This window comes from Nicotiana tomentosiformis, chromosome 1 (assembly GCF_000390325.3).
Source record: "Nicotiana tomentosiformis chromosome 1, ASM39032v3, whole genome shotgun sequence".
NCBI lineage: Eukaryota > Viridiplantae > Streptophyta > Magnoliopsida > Solanales > Solanaceae > Nicotiana > Nicotiana tomentosiformis.
Genome location: NC_090812.1, coordinates 153,962,259 through 153,988,409, shown reverse-complemented (window position 1 = coordinate 153,988,409; position 26,151 = coordinate 153,962,259). Strand labels below are relative to the sequence as shown.

General features: G+C 38.2%; 1 protein-coding gene across 1 annotated transcript; it reads right to left on the bottom strand.

Moving 5' to 3' along the window:
• Positions 1-3,651: 3,651 nt before the first annotated feature.
• LOC138891630 (uncharacterized) lies at positions 3,652-7,402 on the bottom strand. Its single transcript, XM_070175262.1, has 5 exons — positions 7,357-7,402; positions 7,083-7,195; positions 6,627-6,984; positions 4,322-4,327; positions 3,652-4,019 (listed from the first exon to the last, which is right to left on the bottom strand). Exons 1-5 carry the CDS (start codon positions 7,400-7,402, stop codon positions 3,652-3,654), a joined length of 891 nt encoding a protein of 296 aa, XP_070031363.1.
• Positions 7,403-26,151: the final 18,749 nt, after the last annotated feature.

Genomic DNA, 26,151 nt, shown 5'->3' with positions numbered 1-26,151 from the left:
TAGGTTTTCATTGAAGTACTTGAAAGGTAGAACTATTTTCATAAATTATATTTTTGTTGAGCATTTGATTGTTTAGTTACTTCTGGTATTACTTGTTTTTATGTTGTTATGAACTATTGTTGGTTATTAAAGTTGGGATTCGACCTTGGTATAAGCCCATCACTACTTTCAACCTAAGGTTAGGTTTGTTACTTATTGAGTACATGAGTCGGCTGTACTCATACTACCTTCTGCACCTTGCATGCAGATGTTGGTTGTTGTTTATGTACTTTTCAAATAGACTATGTATTTATTTTATTTTCGCTTTGTAAACTCTATTCTTAGAAGTTCATGATTTGTACTACCAGTTCTTGGGGAATGTATAAGATTAAGATTTTTCTTTACTTAAATTGCTTTAATAATTTTTATTGGAATTGGATATTTGATAATTGGCTTACCTAGCGGGTTGGGTTAGGTGCCATCATGACTAGTCGGGTTTTGGGTCGTGACAATCCAAGGATTGCTGACCTTATCAGTAGTTTGAAGTGTGAAAAGGACACTCTTAAGCGTGAAAAGATAGTTTTGCACATAAAGGTGGCTGAGCTTGAAAATATATTAATAATGAATGTTCATGAGGAAGATGATAATGATTGAGGGATTGAACTAGATGGAAGGCATGTTCATGTAAACTGTACAATTGGAGGGATGGTTAAGATGAATGAAATGAGGCTCAATAAGTGGGTAATGCTCTTGTGCGTCGTTGTCGGATTTGTGGAAGCTTGGATGATGAAGTGAGGAAGAGATCATTGTTTTGTTGGAAGTATTTTGGATTATGTAATATTGTACTGATGTAATGTTAAACTTGTTAAAGTTATTAAATGCGACCTTAAGTTTATTATACAACCAAGTAGCTAGTTTATTGATGGACCTAGTGTCTATTACGCAACCTCTGAGTTATGCCTGATGCAATGTTATATTTGGTCAAGTTATTAGTACTGGACACATTGTCTAATACACAACCAAGTAGCTAGTTTATTATTAGACACATTGTCTATTACGCAACCAAGTAGCTGCCTATTGTAATACAATAAGGAAGTGCTAAGGAAACAAAAATTACAGCGTGAACAATTAATAAACATCAAGGTAGTTTCATTAGATAGAGGTAGATGCAAATATCATAAATTACTACAAGTTCACCCAAAGTGAATTTGTCCCATGACTAACACAACTTGAAATTTCAATTATAAAACTAAGAAGGGTCCGTCCTTCCCTTGAAGATATCAACTGCACAGTTTTCCCTGAACAACTCCATTCGCTTTTCATTAAGCTGATCCAGCGGCGTATCAATTAGCAGGAAGTCAATAACCTTAACTGCATATGCTCCACAACTTTCACTACTATAATCAAAGACACAAATAATTATTAAAGAAACCAATGAGTAAAACATAATAGATGACACATTTAACTTACCTTTGCTGAATGGTGGACACATCCATAATACGGTACCAGGACCATTTCTTCATAAGCACATCTTGTCCTAAGTCTGCAAACTGGTCAGTTTTCAACAAAATCCTAGGCATCACGAGTGCGAGGGGTTGTACCAGTTTTTCTAGTTTACCATCATCATATAAACTAACATTGCTATCGTAAATTCGAATCAAACCCTCTGGCAAGTGGAAAATAACATGTATAAAATACTTGTTATCAATTTGCCACACACAGTACAATAGCTTAGCCTTGCACCACTTCACAGCCCCAGGTTTTGGCATACTTCCTTAAGGATATAGCATCAGGGGTGTAAGATACAAGTCTTGACAAACATCAACTGTCTCACAAAAGTCCAAATCCTTTCCCTCTTTACTGGAAGCCTCCTTGATCTTATCCCATGCAGTGCACATGTTGTTGTATAATGCAACATCCATAACAACATGACTACAGGCATAAAGACATGGATGTTTTATATTTCATACATGTATCAGTGCCAAAAGCTCCTCCACATGCTAAATATTATAAAAAATTGTACGTTAAATATGGAGCTACTAAAAAAAAAAAGAAATACACGCAGTGGGTGGTTAAGGGACTTACAAAAATTAAAACGGACATATTAGCACCACACAACTGCTCGAAAAACCTCCAGCCATAGCTGCCAGTCAACAAGTTTTTGGGAAACTTCTCCTTTTTGTCAAATCATTCACATAATAGTTTCTTATCTTCCTCCGAAACTGGTTTGAGTACGTCTACCTTTAGTTTCTTCTTCTTGCTCTGTCTCAGCTTCCTCATCTTGCTTGCAGAATTTGTAGCATTCCTCAATCTACTTTGCAATCTTGTAACTCTTACCAAGGTGACTCAACTACTTTAGAAGGGCTCTCATTTTGATTTTGCATATCTCCAAGGACCTTCAACACCTTATTCAATTTATCATTCACAATCTTCAACTCTTCGCGCACGCCTGTATCACTTGGCTGAGCATTGCACATCCTGCATGGTCCTCCTTTACCAATATCAGAAAAAACACCAACTAGTGGTGAACTAGGAATACTCCCACCCAAAGGGTCATCATCAGCAATGTCAGCTTCATCATTAGTCTCTAAGCTCGCTGCACCAGGTGTTTTTTTAATGGCAGTCACCCATTCCAAACCAACCGCTAGCTGGTCGATTATAGGATCTGCATCGTCGTATGGTACCAAATTCTTTATGTAGTCCATAACTATCTCACATAGGGTAGGAATAATTTAAGGGCGTACCTCCTGAAATATAGCATAGATAAAATTCATTAGACAAGTAATACAAAATAATAGACACGAGGTCTATGATAATCTCCTACTTTGGTTGATTCTAATCTACCGGTGGAGTGTTATTGCACTCCATCTCTTACCACACCAGGGTCATCAACTCTCTGCTTAAAGGGATCCCAATCAGGTTCAGATGTCACTTTCTTGTTATTCCATCTCAACATCCTTAGCAGCGGCATGAGTACGACCTTTGATTTTTTGGCACTACGACTAAATAGCGGAATTGCTTCGTACGCATGTACTACATTTTTTCATGAACCAAAAAGTATTAATTTATGTCTGCAATAAATAAAATAATAGTACTCAACTGCAAGTAAATTTGAGAAGGTTATTTAATACTTACCATGAATGCCCATGGGAGCCGTACAAGGCAGAACTAGCCGATTTGGACTTTTTACCAGAGATATTGTTTTCCTTCCTCTTGCTCACATATGATTTGTACATTGGCAACATGTCCTTCTTTAAGTACTCAATTGTAAGCTTACAACACTCCTTGCCTCATGGATATTTCATGAAAAATTCCAGATTGTTAGCTATACAAATCCACTTCTTATCGGTGCGCTCTATGTTATCAATGTAATCTTAAACCTCTCAACTGTGTCAAGCCTCTTGGACTTCAAATGTTTCAAAAGCAGCTATGCATCCACTCTTTCTTGCTAGACTAGCAAACTTTGTCGCAGAATGCTTGGCCATCATCCATCACTTTCTTCATAGCTTCTTTACTTGGTTTGGCACCACAGTTCAATCCAGTCATCATAGAAAATTCTTTCAATCCAAAGTAAACAGGCTTGTCTCCAACTAAAAACCACAACTCGCGCTTCTTCGCACAATAAATTCGGCGAATCAACAGAGAGTTGACAAGTTGTCCATTGAACTGTGTCTAGTGCTCTGAAAGTTTTGCAAACTGACCAAAACAACCACTATTAAACTTTTCTATCAATTTGATTGTTCTAAGTTTATCCTTAAACTCGTGGGATACATTGATCCTAGACCTCACACTTATCTTGGCTGGGAAACGTCTATGTTTTCTTAGAAAAGTTTTGAATCTGTATTTGGATGCATTGATCGCCCTTACAAACACATGAATTGATAGAGCATCCCTGTCACCTTCAACTGTTGCATTTGTTTCACTTTCCAGTCCATATTCACCATCTTCAAGTTGTTCATCATATTCATCATCATCATCATTATCATCATCTTCTTCTTCTTCTTCTTCTTCTTCTTCTTCTTCTTCTTCTTCTTCTTCTTCTTAATAAAGCACAATTTTTTTACGTTTGAAAACAAAATAAATAAATTTAAGAGTAAAATCCCACAATTTCTGATACAAAATATTGTATTTATATAATACACTCCCAAAACCCGGTGTCACTAAATACATGAGCATCTAAATGACAGCACAGTCTGACTGATAAAAATATTGTTTGAAAATATAGAACAGTAAAAAAACTGAAAGGAAAGAGAGTCAAGGTTTACGGACGCCAAAGCAGCTACCGCGATAGTATCCAACAGACAAATCTCCAAAATCTAGCAATCGCCGTATCCAGAAGTACCTGGATCTGCACACGGAGTGTAGAGTGTAGTATGAGTACAACTTACCCAATGTACTCAAAAAGTAACAAGACTAACCTTTGGGCTGAAAGTAATGACGAGCTCAACAATTACTGTCCAATCATAGAAAATAATAGTACATAAATGTAGGCATACTTTCAAGTCAACAATTAAACTCAATACAAGAAAAATAGATCAAATCTGAATGATACGAGGAATATGACATCTCTATGTCTACATGCCAATGTACATGTCATATGTGATAAAACATAATGAAAATCTCACGTACTCACACTCTTAGTGTACTCAATCACTCAGTATTGTACGAGGCAAATCAAGCCCAGGGAAGATCCATCCCTCGATATAATATCAATTGCGCTCACTGTGGGGGATGCAGACTCCGGAGGGGCTCCTTCAGCCCAAGCGCTATAATAATAAGCTATTTAGGCCTGTTGCGGCATGTAGCCCGATCCCATAACAATAAAGCTTGTAAAGCCTGCTGCAGCGTGCAGACCGATCTCATAACAAGAAAGCCTATAAGGCCTGCTGCGGCGTGCATCCCTTATATATATATATATATATATATATATATATATATATATATATATATATATATATATATATATATATATATATATATATATGGGCCTGCTGCGGCATGCAACTCGATCTCATAAATATCCTCACAACTGGATGAACATGACTGAGTATGAAATTTATATTTTTAAAACAATTAATTCAACAACAATACGACCACTGTGGGTCCCAAAATATCGGTACGTAGCCTAAACATGGTCTTTAATACGAGTCTCAGCTCAATTTCTCTAACATGTAGAGGATATGTGGATAATGACATCATTATTTTATTATGTAACTCCACGAAATCAATTAAGTTACAATTTCTATGGTGCACACCCACACGCCTGTCACCTAGCATGTGTGTCACCTCCAAACAATTCATATAACGCCTAATTTAGGGATTCATACCCTCAGAACCAAGTTTAGAAGTGTTACTTACCTCAAACCGTGCAAATTCTCTATTCCAATAAGCCCTTGTCTCGCGAATTGGCCTCTCAACGCCTCGAATCTAGTCACAATTAATTCGATACAGTCAACACAAATTATAGGAATTAATTCCATATGAAAATACTAAATTTCCCAATTAAATCTGAAAAATCAACAGTGGAGCTCATGTCTTAGAACCCTACAAAAGTTACAAAATATGAACGTTTATTCAACCATGAGTCCAACTATACCAATTTTATCAAATTCAAATAACAAATCGACCTCCAAATCTTCATTTTTTGTTTTTGAAAGATTTTACAAATTTCTCAATTTCTTCCATTTGATTCGCTAATAAATGATGAAAATAACCATAGAATCATGAAATATAACCAATTTCGGTTGAGTAACACTTACCCAATTCAAACTCATGAAAAACTCCTCCAAAATCGCCCAAAACCAAGGCTTCAAACACCCTAAACGAAATGAAAAAAATGACCAATTTTCTATCCTTAAGTCTTCTGCCCAGGTTCGCATTTGTGGACAAAAACTTCGCATTTGCGAATGAACAATAAACTCTAAAATAAGTGTTCGCAATTGTGAACGAACAATGTCACGCCAGAAACCAGCAAACCCAAACTCCTCCTGAATGATTCGAAACCACCCCGAAACTCATCCGAAACCTCCCAGACACAAACCATATATGGATTTCAATCATAAAAGACGCTATGGACTTGCTCGCACACTCAAAACACTGAAAAGAGGCCGCCTCAAATCACATCAAACAACGCCAAAACTACGAATCGCTCCTCGAATCGAATTATGAGTTATGAAATTTTCAAATTCTATAATTTGCGCCTAAGCGTATCAAATCAATCCGGAATGACTTTAAATTTTGCACAAATATCATAAATGACATAACGAAACTATTTCAATTTCCGAAATCAAAATTTGAGCTCGATATCAATAAAATTAACTCCCGGTCAAACTTCTGAATTTTAATTTCTAAGTTTCGCCAAAAAGCTTCAATTTATTCTACGGACTTCAAAATAAATATTCGGACACACTCCTAAGTCCAAAATCACCATACAGAGCTATTGAAATTATCAAAACTCTATTTCATGATCGTTTACACATAAGTCAACATCCGGTCAACTATTTCAACTTAGCTTAAATCTTGGAACTAAGTGTCCCAATTCATTCCGAAACTTTTCCGACAAATCACATAATCACAATTGAGCATAAAATATTTAGTAAATGGGGGGACGTGGCTGTAATACTTAAAACGACCGGCCGGGTCGTTACATTCTGCTGCATGTTCTTCTTCTGCTGCCTTTTCTTCTTTTTCTTCTTCAGCATCTTTATCAACCTCCTGATCAACATCATCTTCATTTTCATTATCCTCCACACCTAAAGCTTCATCAACACTGTTTTTTTCTTCTTTAACAATTATTTTTTTAGAAACATGTTCTTCCATTTGAGTTTGTGCTGCATTTATCTCCAAGTCTTCTTCCTCCTCCTCATCAACACCCTCTAATGCTAACCTCCTTGAAACAGATTTTTTACTAACAGGTATGTCCTCGTCAACTAATCTAGACTTTGATCTTGTTCTTTTTTTACTGATAGACTTTGATGGCTCTTTGTTCTTTTTTCTCCTATCACGCTTAGAAATCTCAGCATTTCCTTTACTAGGGAAAGCTTTAGAAGTATCTACTTTTCGTTTTCTAGTAGTAGTTTTTGAAGGCTCGGCAATTGTTTTACTTGGTGATGCTTATTTTTCTGCATTTTCTTCCCTGTTTGAAGGCTTTGAAGGTTGTGTGAAGGCTTTGTCAAAGGAATATGCTTCTTAGTAGCTGATTTTCTCCTCATGTTACCTACATGAAAATATGCAATGTCACATTTAATAATTTTAAACTTATGATCATAACAAGAAAAATAAGTCCCCATTCCAGCAAACATTTATAACCAAAATATAATCGACCACAACTTTATCAATAAACATTAGGTCGACAGTTATGATGAAATTCTAATATACAGAGCACAGAGGTAGTCCAAGAAGCATATATAACCACCAACGCCATATATGGTTATTCACAACCCAATCGATCTTGAACATGCACATGAATGAATCACTCCACAAAACCCGAAATAAAAAATGTAAGAAACGAAAAAAGAAGAATTTAGGATTTACCAAAATTGATGCGTTTTGAGCTTTAATACAGTGCTTGATGGGTCTATAGAGACGATTACACCCAAAATCGAAGCTTGATTCTTGTCCCGTCCCACCGGAAATCACCTTGATCGATGGGGTTGAGTGACAGAGAGAAGAGAGAGCAGAGAGAGTAAGAGAGATGAGAGAGAAATTGAGCGGAAAAAAATGAGAGAGGAAACAAATTTTTTAAACTTTATATGTGACCCCCAAAATTTTAAAATATTAAAAAAGCCCCATCCACCCTAACCCACTCATTTAACCATTTTCCAACCTAAAAGAAATTAAGAAAGAAAATGAAAGGTCACTTGACCAGTTCAAGTGTTGAGGAGATATTCTTGACAATTTCTCTCAAGTAACCTTTTTTCTTTTTAATCTTGTTTTATCAATTAAAATAGAACAACCCCGTGTGCTTTTATAACTGATAATATAGGTAGCATATAAGATCATAGTAACCCGTCATTAATTTTCATTCAGATAACGATAAAATTCTTTTTTCTAATAAAATAGGAAATATTTTTATTTGTTAATCTTTTCCGAGTTGAAGTAGGATAAACATTTGCTAATATAATCCTTGGTTTTAAAGCTAAAATGAAAAAAGGTCAATAATAACTCCATTGATAATATCTTAAAGATATTTTGTGATTTGAAGAAATGCAACAAATTTTCGTGTTTTATGCCATTATGGTTATTGTATCTTATAAACTTCAAAACCAGGGATTTTATTAGAAAATGCTTATCGTACTTCAATTCAGAAAAGATTAAGAAATATTTCCAATTTATTAGGAGACGGAAATTTATTATATATATATGACCTATATTATCAGTTAATATAGGATCTTAAATTGTTAGCTATGATGTACTTTTCCACTAGGGATTATTTCGACACGTTTGTCCCATTTTAACTTAGGTAAAGGTAAAAGTATTCTTCAGTCCATCAAAGTCCAACTAACCCTAAAACTTGAAAAATAAGAGACTATTTATACTAGGGTGTTTATTTGGGCTATCAATGACTTAATGTCACAACCCGAAATTTTTACCGACGGTACCGTGATGGCGCCTAATATTTCACTTGCTAGGCAAGCCAACATTAGAGAATCATTAAACCAATTCCTCATTTTCATTCAGTAATTAACAATAATTAACTAAGATGAAATATAATAAGTACGGAATATCATAAAACTGTATTAATTACTACCACCCGGATCTGGATTCACAAATCACGAGCATTCTAGAATTTACTACAAGTAATAGTCTGAAAGAAATACAACTGTCTGAATGAAAGAAACAATAGAACAGAAAAGATAGACAGGGACATCAATGTCTGTGAACGTCGAAAGATCTACCATGAGTCTCCGGACAACGGACCAATAGCAAAATCTCGATCAACCCGAGCCGGTATCAAAATCTGCACAGAAAGTGTAGAGTGCAGTATTAGTACAACCGACCCCATGTACTGGTAAGTGTCGAGCCTAACCTCGACGAAGTAGTGATGAGGCTAAGGCAAGGCACTTACGAATCAACCTTTACAATTTAACAGTGTATATACAAATAACAGAAAAGAAGAACTAGACAGGAAATGTCGGGAGAAGAACATACTGTGGGAAATGCAAGATAAAGAACTACTACAGAATGATCACCGGAGCAGTCAATATACCAGGAATCAACAGGAATAGTGAATACAGTAAGGAAGATTGCACGGCATCACCCTTCCTGCTTTTACTCTCAATCTCAAGATAAAATAAATAGAAACGGCACGACATCACCCTTCGTGCATTAACTCTCACATCATGGCACGGCATCACCCTTCGTGCATTAACACTCATAATATGGCACGGCATTATCCTTCGCGCATTAACACTCACAATATGGCACGTCATCACCCATCGTGCATTAACACTCACAATATGGCACGGCATCACCCTTCGTGCATTAACACTCACAATATGGCACGACATCACCCTTCGTGTATTAACACTCAAAATATGGCACAACATCACCCTTCGTGCATTAACACTCACATTATGGCACGACATCAGCCTTCGTGCATTAACACTCTCCCTTACCATAATGCAATGCATAAATAACAACAGGGAGATAGAATAACAAGTACAAACCTTACTTCAACATTTGGTTCCATAATATCAATCTCAACTTTGAAATAAAAACTCAATTATCACCAGAAAATCCGTAAATATGATAAGAACGTTAAATTGAACAACACTAGTATAACACGTAGCAATTTGGCATAGGAATGAGAAAACATAAAAAAAAAATAATAGAGAAACATAAAAAATAGGTAAATTGGCGGTGTATAAGTACTCGTCACCTTACATATACGCCGCTCACATGAATTTCACTTAGCAAGTGATCTAAGGTTCCTAATTTCCTCAAGTCAGGTTTAGACACAACACTTACCTCGCTCCGAAGGCCACTTAATTCTCAATCACAACTTTTCCTTTGAAATTCACCTCCAAACCACGCTTATCTATTCAAAATGACTCAATAATATCAAATATTGCTTAAGAAATCAATTATATTGCATAAATTAAATTCCCCAAATTTTCCTCCAAAAAGTTAAAAAATCGACCTCGGGCCCGCTTGGTCAAAACCCGAGGTTCGGACCAAAATTCTTTTATCCATTCACCCCTGAGCCCGAATATGTAATTAGTTTTGGAATCCGACCTCAAATTGAGGTCTAAACCCCCAAATTTCCGAAATCCCTAGTTTCCATCCAAAATCCCTAATTCTACCATGAAAACCTTAGATTTTAGGTTGAAATCTTGTAAAATGTAGTAAAAGATTGAAAGAAATCAGTTTAGAATCACTTACCTATGATTTGGGGAAGAAATGGTCTTTGAAAAATCACCTCTTGTGTTTTAGGTCTTGAAAATTTGGGAAATGAATGAAAATTCCCGTCCAAAAGTCATTTTGATCAGCTACATATGTCGCATTTGCGACCTGAGCTTCGCAAATGCGAAGGAGTCATCGCAAATACGAAGACCTTCACACTTCTACCGCCTTCGCAAATGTGAAGATAAGTTCGCAAATGCGACTTTGAATCTTCGCAAATGCGACTAAATGATCGCATTTGTGTTCACTGCCCTTCCCCGACTCCCTTTGCAAATGCAAAAATTATTGGCCCAGATTCTCTTCGCATTTGCGATGAGAAGCTCGAAAATGCGAGAGGTCACAATTGCGATGCCTGATCTCGCAAATGCAAGATCAGAGGCCTGCAATAATATCAGATGCACCAACAGTGTTTTCCAAGCCAAATCTCACTCCGTAACCTATCCGACACTCTCCGGGCAGAGGACCTATAGCAAAATCTCGATCAACCCGAGCCGGTATAAAAATTTGCACAGAAAGTGCAGAGTGCAGTATCAGTACAACCAACCCCATGTACAGGTAAGTGTCGAGCCTAACCTCGACGAAGTAGTGACGAGGCTAAGGCAAGGCACCTACGAATCAACATGTACAATTTAACAGTGTATATACAAATAACAGAAATGAAGAACTAGACAGGAAATGTCGGGAGAGGAACATACTGATGGGAATGCAGGATAAAGAACTACTACAGAATAATCACCGGAGCAGTCAATATATCAGGAATCAACAGGAATAGTGAATACAGTAAGGAAGAATGCACGACATCACCATTTCTGCTTTTACTCTCAATCTCACCATAAAATAAATAGAAACGACACGGCATCACCCTTCGTGCATTAACTCTCACATCATGTCACGGCATCACCCTTCGTGCATTAACACTCACAATATGGCATGGCATTACCCTTCGTGCATTAACACTCACAATATGGTACGACATCACCCTTCGTGCAATAACACTCACAATATGGCACGGCATCACCCTTCTTGCATTAACACTCACAATATGGCACGACATCACCCTTCGTGTATTAACACTCACAATATGGCACGACATCACCCTTCGTGCATTAACACTCACAATATGGCACGACATCACCCTTCGTGCATTAACACTCTCCCTTACCATAATGCAATACATAAATAACAACAGAGAGATAGAATAACAAGTACAAACCTTACTTCAACATTTGGTTCCATAATATCAATCTCAACTTTGAAATAAAAACTCAATTATCACCAGAAAATCCGTAAACATGATAAGAACGATAAATTGAACAACACTAGTATAACACGTAGCAATTTGGCATAGGAATGAGACAATATAAGAAAAATAAAGAAACATGGAAAACAAGTAAATTGGCGGCGCATAAGTACTCGTCACCTCACATATACGTCGTTCACATGAATTTCACTTAGCAAGTGATCTAAGGTTCCTAATTCCCTCAAGTCAGGGTTAGACACAACACTTACCTCGCTCCGAAGGCCACTTAATTCTCAATCAGATCCTTTCCTTTGGAATTCACCTCCAAACCACTCTTAACTATTCAAAATGACTCAATAATATCAAATATTGCTTAAGAAATCAATTATATCGCATAAATTAAATCCCCCAAAATTTTCTCCAAAAGGTTAAAAAATCGACCCCGGGCCCACTTGGTCAAAAACCCAAAGTTCGGACCAAAATTCTTTTACCCATTCACCCCTGAGCCCGAATATGTAATTAGTTTTGGAATCCGACCTCAAATTGAGGTCTAAATCCCCAAATTTCCGAAATCCCTAATTTCTACCCAAAATCCCTAATTCTACCATGAAAACCTTAGATTTTAGGTTGAAATATTGTAAAATGTAGTGAAAGATTGAAAGAAACCAGTTTAGAATCACTTACCTATGATTTGGGGGAAGAAATTGTCTTTGGAAAATCGCCTCTTGTGTTTTAGGTCTTGAAAATTAGGGAAATGAATGAAAATTCCCGTCCAAAAGTCATTTTGGTCAGCTGCATATGTCGCATTTGCGACATGAGCTTCGCAAATGCGAAGGAGTCACCGCAAATGCGAAGCCCTTCACACTTCTGCTGCCTTCGCAAATGCGAAGATAAGTTCGCAAATGCGACCTTGAATCTTCGCAAATGCGACTAAATGATCGCATTTGCGATCACTGCCCTTCCCCGACTCCCTTCGCAAATGCGAAAATTATTGGCCCAGATTCTCTTCGCATTTGCGATGAGAAGCTCGAAAATGCGAACCTCTCAGAGGTCACAATTGCGATGCCTGATCTCGCAAATGCGAGATCAGAGGCCTGCAATAATATCAGATGCACCAGCAGTGTTTTCCAAGCCAAATCTCACTCTGTAGCCTATCCGAAACTCACCCGAGCCCTCGGGGCTCTAAACCAAAGGTGCACACAAGTCTAAAAACATCATACGAACTCGCTCACACGATTAAATCGCCACAATAACACCTAGAATGACGAATTTAGCACCAAACCAAATGAAATTCTCAAGAACACTTTAAAATTTTTATTTTCTCAACTGGACGTCCGAATCATGTCAAACCAACTCCGTTTCTCACCAAATTTCACAGACAAGTCTTAAATATTATAATGAACCTGTATCGGGCTCCGAAACCAAAATACAGACCCGGTACTAACAATTCCAAACATCAATCAATTCTTAAAAATAATTAAATTTTTAGACTTTTAATTTTTATCATAAATTCATAACTTGATCTAGGGACCTCCGAATTCGATTTCGGGCATACGCACAAGTCCCATAATTCAATACGGACCCATCGGGACAGTCAAAATATAGATTCGGGTCCGTTTACCAAAAATGTTGACCAAAGTCAAGTTAAATCAACTTTTAAGGCATATATTCTTATTTTCATTAATTTTCAACATAAAAGCTTTTCGAAAACCTGTCCGGGCTGTGCACGCAAATCAAGGAGGGTAAAAATGAGATTTTAAAGTCTTAAGAGCGCAGATTCGAATTCTAAAACATAAGATGACCTTTTGGATCATCACATTCTCCACCTCTAAAACAATCGTTCGTCCTCGAACGGACATAGAAGAGTACCTAGGCTGGTGAAAAGGTGGGGATATCTACTCCGCATATCAGACTCAAACTCCTAAGTAGCCGCCTCAATAGGCTGACCTTTCCCCTATAATCGAACTGAAGGGTAACTCTTTGATCTCAACTGGAGAACTTGCCGTGCTAGAATTGCCACCGGCTCCTCCTCGTAAGTCAAATCCTTGTCAAACAGGACAGAGCTGAAATCTAACACATAGGATGGATCACCATGATATTTCCGGAGTATAGACACATGGAACACCATATGAACCACTGATAAACTAGGTGGTAATGCAAGCCTGTAGGCTATTTCACCCACCCTTTCAAGAATTTCAAAGGGTCCAATATACCTAGGGCTCAACATCCCCTTCTTTCCGAACCTCATTACACCTTTCCTAGATGAAACCTAGAGCAATATTCTTTCTCTAACCATGAATGCAATATCACGAAATTTACGGTCGGCATAACTCTTTTGCCTAGATTGAGCTGTGCGAAGTCGATCCTGAATAATCTTGACCTTATCCAAGGCATCCTGTACCAAATCGGTACCAACAACCGAGCCTCTCCAGGTTCAAACTATCCAACTGGCTATCGGCATCGCCTTCCGTATAATGCCTCTTATAGAGCCATCAGAATGCTCGATTGGTAGTTATTATTATAAGCAAACTCCGCAAGTGGCAAGAAATGATCCGAAGAACCTCCAAAATCTATAACACAAGCGCGAAGCACATCTTCTATTATCTGAATAATGTGCTCTGACTATCCGTCTTTCTGTGGATGAAATGTTGTACTCAACTCCACCCGCGTGCCTAACTCACACTGTACAACACTCCAAAAATGTGAGGTAAACTGCGTACCTTGATCTGAAATAATAGACACGGGCACCCCGTGAAGGCGGACAATCTTACGAATGTACATTTCAGCTAACCTCTCTGAAGAATAGGTAATTGCCACTGGAATGAAATGTACTGACTTGGTCAACCTGTCCACAATGACCCAAACAACGTCAAATTTTTTCTAAGCCCGTGGGAGCCCAACAACAAAATCCATAGTGATACACTCCCACTTCCACTCAAGCATTTCTAACTTCTGAAGCAAACCACCAGGTCTATGATGCTCGTACTTAACTTGCTGACAATTCAGACACCGAGCTACATATGCAACTATATCCTTTTTTCATTCTCCTCCACCAATAATGTTGCCGCAAATCTTGATACATTTTGGCGGTACCTGGATGAACAGAATAACAGGAACTGTGGGCCTCCTCAAGAATCAACTCATGAATTCCATCCAGATTAGGCACACAAATATGACCCTGCATTCTCAAAACTCCATCATCTCCAACAGTAACCTGCTTGGCACCACCGTGCCGCACTTTGTCTCTAAGGACAAGCAAATGAGGATCGTCATACTGCCAATCTCTTATGCGCTCAAACAAAGAAGACCGAGCAACTGTACAAGCTAGAACACGGCTGGGATCAGAAATATCCAACCTCACGAACTGATTGGCCAAGGCCTGAACATCCAATGCAAGCAGTCTCTCACCAATTGGAATATATGCAAGGCTACCCATACTAGCTAACTTTCTACTCAAAGCATCGGCCACCACATTGGCCTTCCCGAGATGATACAAGATGGTGATGTCGTAATCTTTCAATAGCTCTAACCACCTCCTCTGCCTCAAATTGAGCTCTTTCTGCTTGAACAAATACTGCAAGCTCTGATGATCCGTGAATAGCTCACATGGCACGCCGTAAAGATAGTGCCTCCAAATTTTCAGCGCGCGAACAATGGCTGCCAGCTCTAGATCATGAACATGGTAATTCTTCTCATGAACCTTCAACTACCGCGAAGCATATGCAATAACCTTGCCACCCTGCATCAATACCGCACCCAGACTAATACGAGATGCGTCACAATATACTGCATAAGATCCTGAACCTGTGGGTAACACCAATACCAGTGTCGTGGTTAAAGCAGTCTTGAGCTTCTAAAAGCTCGCTTCACATTCGTCTGACCACCTTAATGGGGCACCCTTCTGGGTTAATCTGGTCAACGGGGCTGCTATGGATGAAAACCCCTCCACAAATTGGCGGTAATAGCCCGCCAAACCCAGGAAACTGCAGATCTCTATAGCTGATGTGGGTCTAGGCCAGTTCTCGACGGCCTCAATCTTCTTAGGATCCACCTTTATGCCTTTTGTCGATACAACATGGCCCAAAAGGCAACTGAGTCTAACCAAAACTCACATTTTGAAATTTTTTAGCATATAACTGATTATTCTTCAAAGTCTGAAGCACACTCCGAAGATGCTGCCCATGCTCCTCTTGACTGCTGGAGTAAATCAAGATTTCATCAATGAATATAACCACAAAAGAACCCAAATAGGACTTGAACTCTCGACTCATCAAATCCATAAGTGTTGCTGGGGCGTTGGTAAGCCCAAATGATATTATTAGGAATTCGTAATGCCCATACCGAGTCCGAAAAGCTGTCTTAGGGATATCAGATGCCCTAATCTTCGACTGATCTCATAATTATTTACCCGAATTAACGAGTCACATTTAATGCCACCTGGGCGGGCACCTACCTCGTAGGTTACAACTCAATATTACAACACGAATTTAGCAAGTATGCATAGAGAATTTCATACAAAAAAGTTTTCAAATAAGCCTAGCATGCATGACTCCCTATTAGTACTGTAGTACAAATTTAATTTTCACAAGGGATAATTTAAACACAAGAATTTTTATCACAAGGATCTCGTTCTTATATAACTTCCACCGCAGTTCATAGCCCGGTTTAAACATATCAATTTATTTTAAAGTACGAGGACCTCGGCCTCAATTCTGAATCACAAGTAATATGAACATCTTACCAATCGAAACTTTCCATTTTCTCCTTTTAAATAACTTTCGTTAAACAAAATCACAACACATAATGAACCCCACACCGATAGGGTATATAATTCACAATTTGTAATTAATTATCCGGAAATACATCAAAACATACCGAAATAAGTACCAGAAAGGTACCTTTAGCCTCACAGATCTTATTAGAGTCCATCATAGAATGATAGGTATAGTTATGTCCATAAAACCTCCCAATAGAAGTAAACACATAAGTAAATTATAGAATTACGAAGCTCACTCATAAGTGGAGCACAATTGGAGGACTCGTCGTGATACTCAGAACCGAATCAAGTTAAGGAAATTATTCCTTTATTTTAAATCGAGGTCATACCTATAATGATACCATCTGATGTAATGACCTCCACCATACCATAAAATAAATATAACAATGGCTGGGTCTCCACATCTAGGACGCCTTCTACCCGCCTGTACTCCACCCTTAACTGATCGTGTGGGTGGTGTAGTAACTGCAATGGGGCACGTAGCCTGAGTGCTTTGATGAAATATGCCTCTCCCAAGTTTGGGACAATTTTCCCATGATGTGCCTAGTATCGTCGTATTAATAACAATCCATTTGCGGGTTTGGCTGCTCATATTGAGTCTGTGCTAGATAACTGGAATAACCATTGTAGGAAACTCATGTCAGTGGTGCATTAAAAGAACTTACTGGAGCACCTCAATTAATCCGATGTGCGAACTGGGCTGGCCGACTGCCTGAGCCCCCGCCATAATGATTTATACTCGCATAGTAGAATCCACTGAATCCTCCAGAACCTCGAGACGTCTTGGTCTTCTTAGTTTCCCTTTTTCCTCACCCCGAATACGTTCCAATATCTTGGCAATTTCTACCACTAGTGGAAATGAAGTATCAATCTGTAGCTCCCGAGTCATACAAAATTTTACGATCATAATTAATTCCTTTAATGAGCCCGTGGACTCGCTCTCTGACTGTATGAAGCAAAGTAGGAATATGACAGGTTAACTTATTGAACCCGATGGCATATTATGACACTGTCATGATGACCTGACGCAATCGTTCAAACCCTATGCGCCATGCATTACGGAGAGTCCAGGAAACAAACTCTTTCAAAAGTATTTCTGAGAACCGAGCTAAGTGGGCAGTGTTGTATTGGCTGGTCTGCCCTCTTCATAGGCTTGCTACAGACACCTGTGTATAATTATCTATCCCAAGGCCAATTTCTTATTTTGTTATGCTAACTCAACACTGTTGAGCTGACCCATTTCTTAACATACTCTTCGATTATTCTTTGGGGTAAAATTTACCCTTATTTATATATAATGATCACAAAAGTAGAGCTCCATACAGACAATTCTTAGTCCAGAATCTTGTCAACCACTGTACTTCCTCCGAAGCACCCCAAAATCCGCAACCGTGACGTCCATGCTCAGTAGACCTTCTGTAATTTTAATGTTGTTTCTCTAACTTCTTTGGTACTGAAGTATAAGATTATTACGGAGGCGGATATACCGCAAGTCCCAACCTTATCCTATACAAAATCTCAGGCCTTAAACACATGTAAATTTTGGGAGAACCTTTCAGTACCACATATATACATTTCAGGCCAAAACTGATATAACACATGACTCGCATTCCATTCATTGATATTAGACTCCCCCACTCGGCGTGAAGTCATAGTTCACCATGTCCGATGGTCCACAATATTAACCTTCACAACTCGTATAAATCAACCAGATGCCAAGGTACGTTGCACCCCCCACATTACATTGGGTGATCTCTTTATATGTCCGCATCTTCAGTCGAAATCACACGTGGAGGCAATATTTGAGCATCTCTGGCTCCCTCGTAGTTCATCCGCGGCATCACGAACCGTTGACGTACAACTGATACCGAGTGCGCAAAGTCATACACGAGTAGATACAAAGGAATGTGAGATATAGGTTTCAAGAAAAATAAATGTCGCACGATAAGGAATGAAAGAGGTGATATTGTTCCTAAACTTCGTAGCCTCTGAGAGATAAGTACAGACGTCTCCGTACCAATCATTCAGACTCTACTAAGCTTGCTCGTGACTCGTGAGACCTATGTAACCTAGCGCTCTGATACCAACTGTCACGAACCAAAATTCCCACCGACGGGATCCTGATGGCGCCTAACATTTCACTTGCTAGGCAAGCCAACATTAGAGAATCATTAAACTAATTCCTTATTTTCATTCAGTAATTAACAATATTTAACTAAGTTGAAATATAATAAGTGCAGAATATCATAAAACTGTATTAATTACTACCACCCGGATATGGATTCACAATTCACGAGCCTTCTAGAATTTACTATAAGTAATAGTTTGAAAGAAATACAACTGTCTGAATGAAAGAAATAGTAGAACAGAAAAGATAGACGGGGACTTCAAGGTTTGTGAACGTCAACATATCTACCCTGAGTCTCCGTACAACGGACCAATAGCAAAATCTCGATCAATCCGAGCCGGTATCAAAATCTGCACAGAAAGTGTAGAGTGCAGTATTAGTACAACCGACCCCATGTAGTGGTAAGTGTCGAGCCTAACCTCGACGAAGTAGTGACGAGGCTAAGGCAAGGCACCTACGAATCAACCTGTAAAATTTAACAGTGTATATAAAAATAACAGAAATGAAGATCTAGATAGGAAATGTCAGGAGAGGAACATACTCAGGGGAATGCAAGATAAAGAACTACTACAGAATGATTATTAGAGCAGTCAATATACCAGGAATAGTGAATACATTAAGGAAAAATACACGGCATCACCCTTCATGCTTTTACTCTCAATCTCACCATAAAATAAATAGAAACGACACGGCATCACTCTTCGTGCATTAACTCTAATATCATGGTACGACATCTCCCTTCGTGCATTAACACTCACAATATGGCACTACATCACCCTTCGTGCATTAACACTCTCCCTTACCATAATGCAATGCATAAATAACAATATGGAGATAGAATAACAAGTACAAACCTTACTTCAACATTCGGTTCCATAATATCAATCTCAACTTTGAAATAAAAACTCAATTATCACCAGAAAATCCATAACATGATAAGAACGTTAAATTGAATAACACTAGTATAACACGTAGCAATTTGGCATAGGAATGAGACAATATAAGAAAAAGAGAGAAACATGAAAAACAGGTAAATTGGCGGTGCATAAGTACTAGTCACCTCACATATACATCGCTCACATAAATTTCACTTAGCAAGTGATCTAAGGTTCCTAATTCCCTCAAGTCAAGGTTAGACACAATACTTACCTCGCTCTGAAGGCCACTTAATTCTCAATTACAGCTTTTCCTTTGGAATTCACCTCCAAACCACTCTTATCTTTTCAAAATGACTCAATAATATCAAATATTGCTTAAGAAATCAATTATATTGCATAAATTAAATTCCCCAAATTTTCCTCCAAAAAGTTAAAAAATCGACCCCGGGCCCGCTTGGTCAAAACCCAAGGTTCGGACCAAAATCCTTTTACCCATTCACCCCCGAGCCAGAATATGGAATTAGTTTTGGAATCCGACCTCAAATTGAGGTCTAAATCCCCAAATTTCCGAAATCCCTAGTTTCTACCCAAAACCCCTAATTCTACTATGAAAACCTTAGATTTTAGGTTGAAATCTTGTAAAATGTAGTGAAAGATTGAAAGAAACCAGTTTAGAATCACTTACCTATGATTTGGGGAAGAAATGGTCTTTGGAAAATCGCCTCTTATGTTTTAGGTCTTGAAAATTTGGGAAATGAATGAAAATTCATGTCCAAAAGTCATTTTGATCAGCTGCAGATGTCGCATTTGCGACCTGAGCTTCGCAAATGCGAAGCTCGCAAATGCGAAGGAGTCATCGCAAATGCGAAGCCCTTCACACTTTTGCTGCCTTCGCAAATGCTAAGATAAGTTCGCAAATGCGTCCTTGAATATTTGCAAATGTGACTAAATGATCGCATTTGCGATCACTGCCCTTCCCCGACTCCCTTCGCAAATGCAAAAGAAAACTCGCAAATGCGAACCTCTCAGAGGTCGCAATTGCGATGCCTGATCTCGCAAGTACGAGATCAGAGGCATGCAATAATATCAGATGCACCGACAGTGTTTTCCAAGCCAAATCTCACTCAGTAGCCTATCCGAAACTTACCCGAGTCCTCGGGGCTCTAAACTAAAGGTGCACACAAGTCTAAAAACATCATACGAACTCGTCGCATGATCAAATCCCCACAATAACACCTAGAACGACGAATTTAGCACCAAACCAAATGAAATTCTCAAGAACACTTTAAAATTTCTATTTTCTCAATTGGACGTCCGAATCACGTCAAACCAACTCCCTTTCTCACCAAATTTCACAGACAAGTCTTAAATATTATAATGAACCTGTATCGGGCTCCAAAACCAAAATATGGACCCGGTACTAACAATGCCAAACATCAATCAATTCTTAAAAACAATTAAATTTTCAGACTTTTATTTTCATAAAAAATTCATAACTTGAGCTAGGGACCTCCGAATTCGATTCCGAGTATACGCCCAGGTCCCATAATTCGATACGGACACACAAGGATCGTCAAAATATAGATCCGGACCCGTTTAAAAACAATGTTGACCGAAGTCATCTAAAATTAACTTTTAAGGCATAAATTCTTATTTTCATCAATTTCAACATAAAAGCTTTCCGAAAATCTGCCCGGATTGCGCACACAAATCAAGAAGGGTAAAAATGAGATTTTTAAGGCTTAAGAGCGCAGATTCGAGTTCTAAAACATAAGATAACCTTTTGGGTCATCACACTTAAAATATGGGGGGGAAATATAACTAGACAATATTTAAGGAAAATTTGCATATTCGTAGCCACAATAATTAATTGTCATTCTATAACACCTAAATATTAACATAGCATGGTAGTTTCAATAAACATATCTAAAATCAAGCTAGACAATAATCAACCCTAACATATCGGTCCTAGTTTTTCGCCCATAGTTAAATCCCCAAAGATTCCTTCTCAAACAAAATCAATGAATTATACACATTAAACTTAGGAGTCATACACCTAAATTTAAAGATTTGTTTAATTATTTTTCTAAAGAAAATGAAACATATAATTTTTTCTTTTATAATTCAAATTAGGATAATACACGTTCTATTTTAACATGTTACAAATTTGTTGTTGGACCGAGAATCACATTTGTAACTGTGATAACCCAAAATGTCATCTTAAATTTAATAAATAATTCTGTGTTCTAAGACCTCGAAAAGTACCATTTATTATTTCTAGACTTGCGTGCGCAGTACGCAAAAAATTTTCGGAAAGTTTTCATGTGAAAAATGGATTAAAATGTGAAACAAAGCTTTAAAACTCAACTGAGTTGACTTTGGTCAACATTTTTAGCAAACGGACCCGGATCAATATTTTAACAGTTTCGGTAGCTCTGTATCGTGATTTGGGACTTAGGCGTATGCCGAAAATTTAATTTGGAAATTTAAACAATTCTGTTATGTCATTTATGACTTGTGTGCCAAATTTCAAGTCATACCGGATTCATTTGATATGTTTTGGCACGAGATTTGTAAATTGAAAAGTTTAAAACACAAAGTTTGAATCGGGATGTGAATTATAATTTTAGCGTTGTTTGACGTGATACGAGACCCTGAGTAAGTCTGTATTATGCTATTGGACTTATTGGTATATTCGTACGGTGTCTCGAGTACCTCGAGAGTGATACGGATTGAAATCGGATCAAGAATTGGACTTAAGCAAAATCTAATTTTTTCCCCTTCTGTTGTAATCTCACCTGCGGATTTTTGCCCGCGGGTGCGAGCTCGCAGATGCGATCCTTCCATCACAGATGTGCCCAGGTGTGTCAAGGCTTCGATCGCAGAAGCGGACAACTTCTTGCAGAAGCGTGTCCGCAGATGCACACCAAATCACGCAGATGCGGGCTTGGCCTGGCCTGGGGTCTTCGCAGGTGCGGCCATTTTGCGCAGAAGCGGATGTCGCAGGTGCGAAATGAGTGTCCGCAGATGCGGAACTTCACCTGGTAGCCTGGCATCGCAAATGCAAGCTTTGTCTCGCAAATGCGAGTCCGCAAATGCGGAACTTTTATCTACAAATACGAAAATGACTGGGCAGAGCCCATAAATTCGGAAGTCGCCATTTTTACTCATATTTTGAGTTTCAAGTCTCGAATTTGGGCGATTTCAGGGGGGATTTTCATGAATTTGAATTGGGTAAGTGTTCTTTAACCAAAAGTGATTATATTTTACAAATCCATGTCTATATTCATCATTTATTTCGGATTTAGATGGAAGAAATTGGAATTTTTGTAAAACTTTCCAAAAATAAAAAATCTAGATTTGAAGGTCCATTTGACATCGGAATTGGATAATTTTTGTATGGTTGAACTCGTAGCGGAACGGGTGTTCGAATTTAGCGAGTTTTTTCGGGATTTGAAACATGGGTCCCACTGTCAAATATTTTCATGAATTTCGGATTTTTATCCGAAAAATTTATAAATTCATATGGAATTAATTCCTATGATTAGTATTGAATATATCAAATTGTTTGTGAATAGATTTGAAGCTTTCGGAGATAAATTTAAAAAGAAAAGTTGTGGTTGAATAATTGATTGGAATTTGCAAAGCGAGGTAAGTGTCGTGGTTAACCTTGACTTGAGGGAATAGAACCCTTAAATTATTTGTTATGTGAAAAGCATGTGAACAACGTATAGGCGAGGTGACGAGTGTCTATACGTCGTAAAATTAATTATTTACTTGCTTTCTTGAAAAATCATAAATTATTTTAATCACAAATTAATTATTATAACAATTATTTCTCTCCTATTCTTTGTCAAATATAAATTCTTGAATTTCTACATTAATTGTTACATGCTATTTGAATTATGTGTTTTAATTGTTATTTGACATTTAGCATATTAAATATTAAACTGTATATTTTCTCTTTGATTTCTATAATAATTTGCTTTTAGCCTTTGTTTGTTTCGTAATTAAATCATAATTATTGTATGCTTGTTGTCTTATAATTTTATATTAATTATTGCATTTATTGGGAAAATTCTTCTATAAGAATTGCTAAATGAATATGTTGGAGGAGCGGGTTGCATGCCGCAACAGACTTATTAAAAGTCCATATTGGAGGATCGGGTTGCACGCCGCAACAGACTTATTAAAAGTCCATATTGGATGATCGGGTTGCACGTCGCAACAGACTTATTAAAAGTCCATATTGGAGGATCGGGTTGCACGCCGCATCAAACTTATTTAAAAGTTGACTATATATATATATATATATATATATATATATATATATTCGAGGATCGGGTTGCACGCCGCAACAGACTTTATTAAAATAAATATATTGTGAGAGCGTGTTGCACGCTGCAACAAACTTGATTAAAATGAATATATTGTGAGAGCGGGTTGCACGTTGCAACAGAACTGAATGTGAATATATTGTGAGAGCGGGTTGCACGCTGCAATAGAATTGAATGTGAATATATTGTGAGAGCGGGTTGCACGCTGCAACAGAATTGATGGAAATGTTAATTGGTTATGACTGCTGAGTTGGCTTCAATCATTATAAATGAGTTACCTGATTTATTTCTATTATTGCTGTTGTTACTAATATTGCGTACAAGTTAATGTAAGTGAACCGCCTTAGCCTCGTCACTACTTCGTCGAGGTTAGGCTTAGCACTTACCAGTACATGGGGTTGGTTGTACTGATACTATACTCTGCACTTCTTGTGTAGATTTCAGAGTTGGTCCTAGCGGCGTGCCATAGACTTGCTCGGATTTCAGCTACTCGGAGGAGACTTGAGGTATAACTGCATGGCGTCCGCAGTTTTGAAGTCCCCGTCTATTTTACTTTAGTTGTGTGTTTATTTTCAGACAGCTTCATTTTATTCAATCCTTTATTTGTATTATTCTAGAAGCTCGTGCACTTGTGACACAAATTCTGGGATGGTATTTAGACGCTGTTGTTTTTATGGATTATTCACTATATTTCAAACTTTGCTTCCGCATTTGTTTCTTTGATTATTAATAATTTAAAAATTAGTTAATATTATTCTAACGTTAGCTTGCCTAGCAAGTGAAATGTTAGGCGTCATCACGGTCCGAAGGTGGGAATTTTGGATCGTGACTGTTAGTATCAGAGCACTAGGTTACATAGGTCTCAGGAGTCACGAGCAAGCTTAGTAGAGCCTGAAGGATCGGTATGGGGACATCTGTACTTATCTCTGAGAGACTATGAAATTTAGGAACAATATCACCTCTTTTATTTCTTATCGTGCTGCATTGATTTTGCTTGAAACCTATATCTCATATTCCTTTGTATCTACTCGTGTATGATATTGCACACTCGGTATCAGTTCTACGTCGACGGTTCGTTATACCGCAGATGAACTACGAGGGATCGAGAGATGCTCAAATATTGCCTCAACGTGTGATTCTGACTGAATATGCGGACGTATAAAGAGATCACCCAGTGAATAGTGTGGGGGTGCAATGTACCTTGGCATCTGGTTGATTTATACTAGTTGTGAAGGTTAATATTGTGGACCTTTGGACGTAGTGAACTATGACTTCACGCCGAGTGGGGGAGTCCACTATCAATGAATGGATTGCGAGTCATGTGTTATATCAGTTTTGGCCTGAAGTGTATATATGTGGTACTGAAAGGTTCTCCCAAAATTTACATGTGTTTAAGGCCTGAGATCTTGTAGAAAATAAGGTTGGAACTTGCGGTATGTCCGCCTCCATAATAATCTTATACTTCAGTACCAAAGGAGTTAGAGAAACAACATTAAATTTATAGAAGGTCTACTCAGCGTGGACGTCACGGTTGCAGATTTTGAGGTGCTTCGGAGGAAGTACAGTGGTTGACGAGATTCTAGACTAAGAATTGTCTGTATGGAGCTCTACTTTTGTGATCATTATATATAAATAGGGGTAAAGTTTACCCCAAAGAAGAATCAGAGAGTATGTTAAGAAATGGGCCAGCTCAATAGTGTTGAGTCAGCATAACAAAAGAAGAAATTGGCCTTGGGAGAGATAATTCTCCACAGGTGTTTGTGGCAAGCCTATGAAGAGGGTAGACCAGCCAATACAACACCGCCCACTTGGCTCGGTTCTCAGAAATACTTTTGAATGAGTTTGTTACACGGACTCTCCGTAATGCATGTCGCATAGGGTTCGAACTATTGCGTCAGCTCACCATGACAGTGTCATAATATGCCATCAGGTTCAATAAGTTAGCCCGTCATATTCCTACTTTACTTCCTACAGCCAGAGAGCGAGTCCACAGACTCATTATAGGACTTAAGTATGATCGTAAAATTTTGTATGACTCGGGAGCTACAGACTGATACTTCATTTCCACTAGTGGCAGAAATTGCCAAGATATTAGAACATGTTCGGGGTGAGGAAAAAGGGAAACTAAGGAGACCAAGACGTCTCGAGGTTCTGGGGGATTCTGTGGATTCTACTATGCGAGTATAAATCATTATGGCGGGGGCTCTGGTAGTCAGCCAGCCCAGTTCGCACATCGAATTAATCGAGGTTCTCCAGTAAGTTCTTTTAATGCACCACTAACATGAGTTTCCTACAATGGTTATTCTAGTTATCTGGCACAGACTCAATATGAGCAGCCAAACCCGCAAATGGATTGTTATAAATAGGACGATACTAGGCACATCATGAGAAAATTGTCCCAAACTTGG